The 3710-nt window shown below is 35.8% G+C and overlaps 1 protein-coding gene across 1 annotated transcript; it reads right to left on the bottom strand.

Moving 5' to 3' along the window:
* Positions 1-1956: 1956 nt before the first annotated feature.
* LOC141638979 (uncharacterized) lies at positions 1957-3102 on the bottom strand. The gene is made up of 2 exons (XM_074448167.1): positions 2605-3102; positions 1957-2358 (listed from the first exon to the last, which is right to left on the bottom strand). Exons 1-2 carry the CDS (start codon positions 3100-3102, stop codon positions 1957-1959), a joined length of 900 nt encoding a protein of 299 aa, XP_074304268.1.
* Positions 3103-3710: the final 608 nt, after the last annotated feature.

Genomic DNA, 3710 nt, shown 5'->3' on the forward strand with positions numbered 1-3710 from the left:
CGTTTGATTAATTGATACTTTTCATTAAGAAAACAATAAAAAAGAGCAAATGATAGATATGAGCCATAATGAGCTCATACATTTTCTTACTGAAATAATAAATTAAGTGCATGATTTGAAAATAGAAAATGTGGAGTATAATACATCCATGATAATATAAACTTGTAGGTTGTCACTCTCAAGCCTGAGGAACAATAGTCATGCCACGCAGTGGTCGGTCAAAGACCTAATTTTTCATGCTTACCAACGTAACCATATACATAGTTATGTACGTATTAACATAATTCATTTAATCCAAGTTGACTTTATTAAAATTTTAAATTTCTTACTATCATAAATTTTTTAGCCACAAAAGAAAAAGCCAATTATTCTCTCTGTCCCGGTCAATTGTTTTTTTTTTTTTTTTTTTTGGCAACGTGTCCTGGTCAATTGTTGTCATTTGGTTTTGACACAAAAACCAAGGAAAGGGAAAGGGGTTAATTACTAAATGTCAAGTGGAACAAATTGAGTGTGAATGATCAAATTGTTCATCAAGTTCATTCTTAAAATAGAAAGAACAACAACTCACTGAAACACCCCAATATGGAAAAGAACAACAAATGACCGGGACAGAGAGAGTTCAATTTTCAGGTATATAACTTAATAACATCGGTAAGTGATATATATGAATCGGTTCGAAATGTAGGATATGATAGTAGACTTGCTCACAATAAACCCAACTTTAGATATTCTCCTTCCAAAATAGACTTGCTAAATTTTTGACCTGTAATATTAGGTTAAAATTAACGTGGTGCCTACTTGGAGTCGATGTGGCACATACATGGCTTTTTACAATATTCTTAAAGCAAACAAATAAATGTATACAATGCCACACGCCACTTAACAATTACCCTCCTTCGCTGATTACCTCAAATTTCATCCTCAATCAATTAGTCCACCGTCACACCTGAGTCAGGGGCGGATCTAGGGCTAGGCTACTCGGGCTAAAGCCCGAGTAGTTTTTAGGAAAACAATATCTACTATATCTATTAATAGGAATCAGTGTTATCCCTGTGGTTTGGTGGTCTGGTATTTAGTTTCTACACAAACAACCCGCGCTCGAATTGCACAGTGAACTAAATTTTTACTTTCATTTTGCCTTTTTCTACTTTGTTTCTACTTACCCGTTGGCCCTTACCTCCATGTTTGTATGTTACCGCAGATATTTTTTTTATTTCTTTCTTATATTTTTTTATAGGGGTGTGTCTTCTTCTTCATGATTTTTTCCCTTCTCATCAATAATTTTATGATAAATGAGTTAAATATATGAAAAACATATGTACTTTATTACAATGATGTGTTTATATTTTTCATAACTTCCCTTATATGTGTACAATAATTTAAGTGTGTATATTTTTCATAACTTCCCTTGTATGAGTACAACAATTTAAATAATTTTGCTAAAATCTTTTAGAGGTTCAATTTAAATAATATGTCGTTAAAATAGTTACAGCAATTATAAATTAGCTTCATTCAATATAAATAGTATAATTTCACTACAAAATAATTGCTTGTGAACGGTAGTTTTTTTCCGTTCAAATATTACGAAAGTGACACGTTAAATAATAAATTTAATACCCATTAAAACTTTTAGAAACTATCGGCTGATCATATCTTATATTCTACTTTATATTTTAAATCTCGGGAAAAAAATTCTTATCCATTTATAAAATTTTAAAATTTAGCCCTAGGTGGATTCGATTCCTGGATCCGCCCCTGCACCTGACCACAACCGCTAATCACTTCTCACACCACAGTACTTCACCAACACCGCCACCGCCACCACTATTACTCAAACCTTAACAACTACCACTTTTCTCCGTATAAAACAAGTGAATTAAGCCCCATTTTCGTAGGAACAAGGTTAGAAGTCTTAAATAATCAATTTTTTTTTTTTGACAATCGGGTTAACGGGGTCTACATTTTAATCGCACGCTTAGCTATCCTATGAGCGGCTTTATTACAAATTCTAGGAACATAAGCAAAAGAAAGGCAATGAAAGTTTGCCGCTAGATCGATTATATCGTCAATAGTATTCCTAGTCCAATGTTTGAGTTGAGAGAACCGGAGGACTTGAGCAAGAACCTGTAGACAATCAGAAAAAATGTTAATATGAAGGATGTTGCGCGAGAGTGCCCACTTTAAGGCTTCCCTGATTGCCATAGCTTCCGCTTGTTCAGCATTCTCAGCCCTTCCTTTGATACAGAATTCAGACACAACATTAGAATCAAGAATGATGCATCCACCAAATCCAGCAGCAAGCTCCTTAGACCACGCCGCATCCACATAAATATGAGACCGAAAGCAGCTCACAGAACTCTGAATCAAAGGAAATGATACTCAATTCCTAAGTTTAGTCAAGTCCTCCTCCATAGGTAATTGGGAAACTATGGACCCCGATTTCCCATCTTCAACAGAAAGAGCTAAGTTAAGGGAGTCTTGATATAATAAGATAGCACCAATATGGGAGCACTCGGTATTATCAAAAATCTTTCTACACCTTACCACCCAAATAGTCCAAAAGGTACACAAAAAGGAGAGGCAAGCCTCATGCTTATTATCAACCTTAAAGAGAACAGAGAGCCAATTGCAAACCCAAGACCGGAGACTCAAATTACCACCTGATTGTGCCCTAATCCCCAAGAGACTTCCAGCCCAAACTCTATTAGCAAATGAACAGTCCCGGAACAGGTGGTCAGGTGATTCCGTTTCTTGTGAATCACAAAGCACGCAAGTAAAAGGACCATCAAAGCCTCTCCTTAGGAATCCTTCCCCAGTGGGCAACGATTCAGTGAGAACTTTCCACATGATAATGGTCCAGCTTTTCGGTCCTGGAAGGTTCCATAGGATTTTCTGAAAAACACCCATATACGCAGCAGGAACTCTTGAACGGTCCTTCGGGGAAGCTGAAATGTTCCAGGAATTTTGAAGAGCAATGTGATAGCCAATCTTAACTGAGTAATTCCGGGATGACGAAGCCGACCAATAGAAGTTGTCGCCGCCTTCAGAGCATGGAACCGGAATAGCAAGAATGTCATTCACGGATGATTCATCAAAAGACATAGACACGAGTCTATGGTCCCAACTGTTACTGTTACAAATAAGATCTTTGATTCTCAAATTACACAAGTTGGGTGAATCCAATAGAAGCTCTACACATCGTGGTTTCTGTTGGGGCTGGTGTCCTTAACAGTTAGTGCAAGGACTTATAAATCTCTAAAAGAATCAAAGGGCATACTTTTTGTATTATTATCAGTTGATCCACGTTTATCAATAACGGTTGGCTTGCTAGATAAGTTTGACGTTATTGTCATACAGATGGCGGTGATCAACTGGTCCCTAAAAGTCACACCTATAGGATACGTTTGAGAGATGTGACAGTATGAAAATACAGTCATGTTGATGCCAATTTTGACTAACCAGTTAGTCCGAGTTATTTGACTAGTAATTAGTCAAAATGTGATGTTGAGATATTATATTTAATACGGATTAAATAAAATGAGCTAAGGCGAATTAAACAGTTAATTCGTAAATTAAATATAAACGATTATATTTAATTAATGTATATTGAATAATTATACAATATCGTCTTTGTCGGACATGTATTAATACTTCAACTAACCCGTATTATTAGTTGATGTTTTAATAGCCGATAACCGATGACGATTTAT

Source organism: Silene latifolia, chromosome 2, assembly GCF_048544455.1.
Source record: "Silene latifolia isolate original U9 population chromosome 2, ASM4854445v1, whole genome shotgun sequence".
In the NCBI taxonomy this organism is placed as follows: domain Eukaryota; kingdom Viridiplantae; phylum Streptophyta; class Magnoliopsida; order Caryophyllales; family Caryophyllaceae; genus Silene; species Silene latifolia.

What these genes read in the sequence shown, in the direction of transcription:
- LOC141638979 (XM_074448167.1), bottom strand. Translation starts at nt 3,102, where the DNA reads ATGTCTTTTGATGAATCATCCGTGAATGACATTCTTGCTATTCCGGTT. An exon ending in GGCTCTCTGTTCTCTTTAAG is followed by an intron (nt 2,359 to 2,604) that starts GTTGATAATAAG and finishes CCTTTGATTCAG; the next exon opens with AGTTCTGTGAGCTGCTTTCG.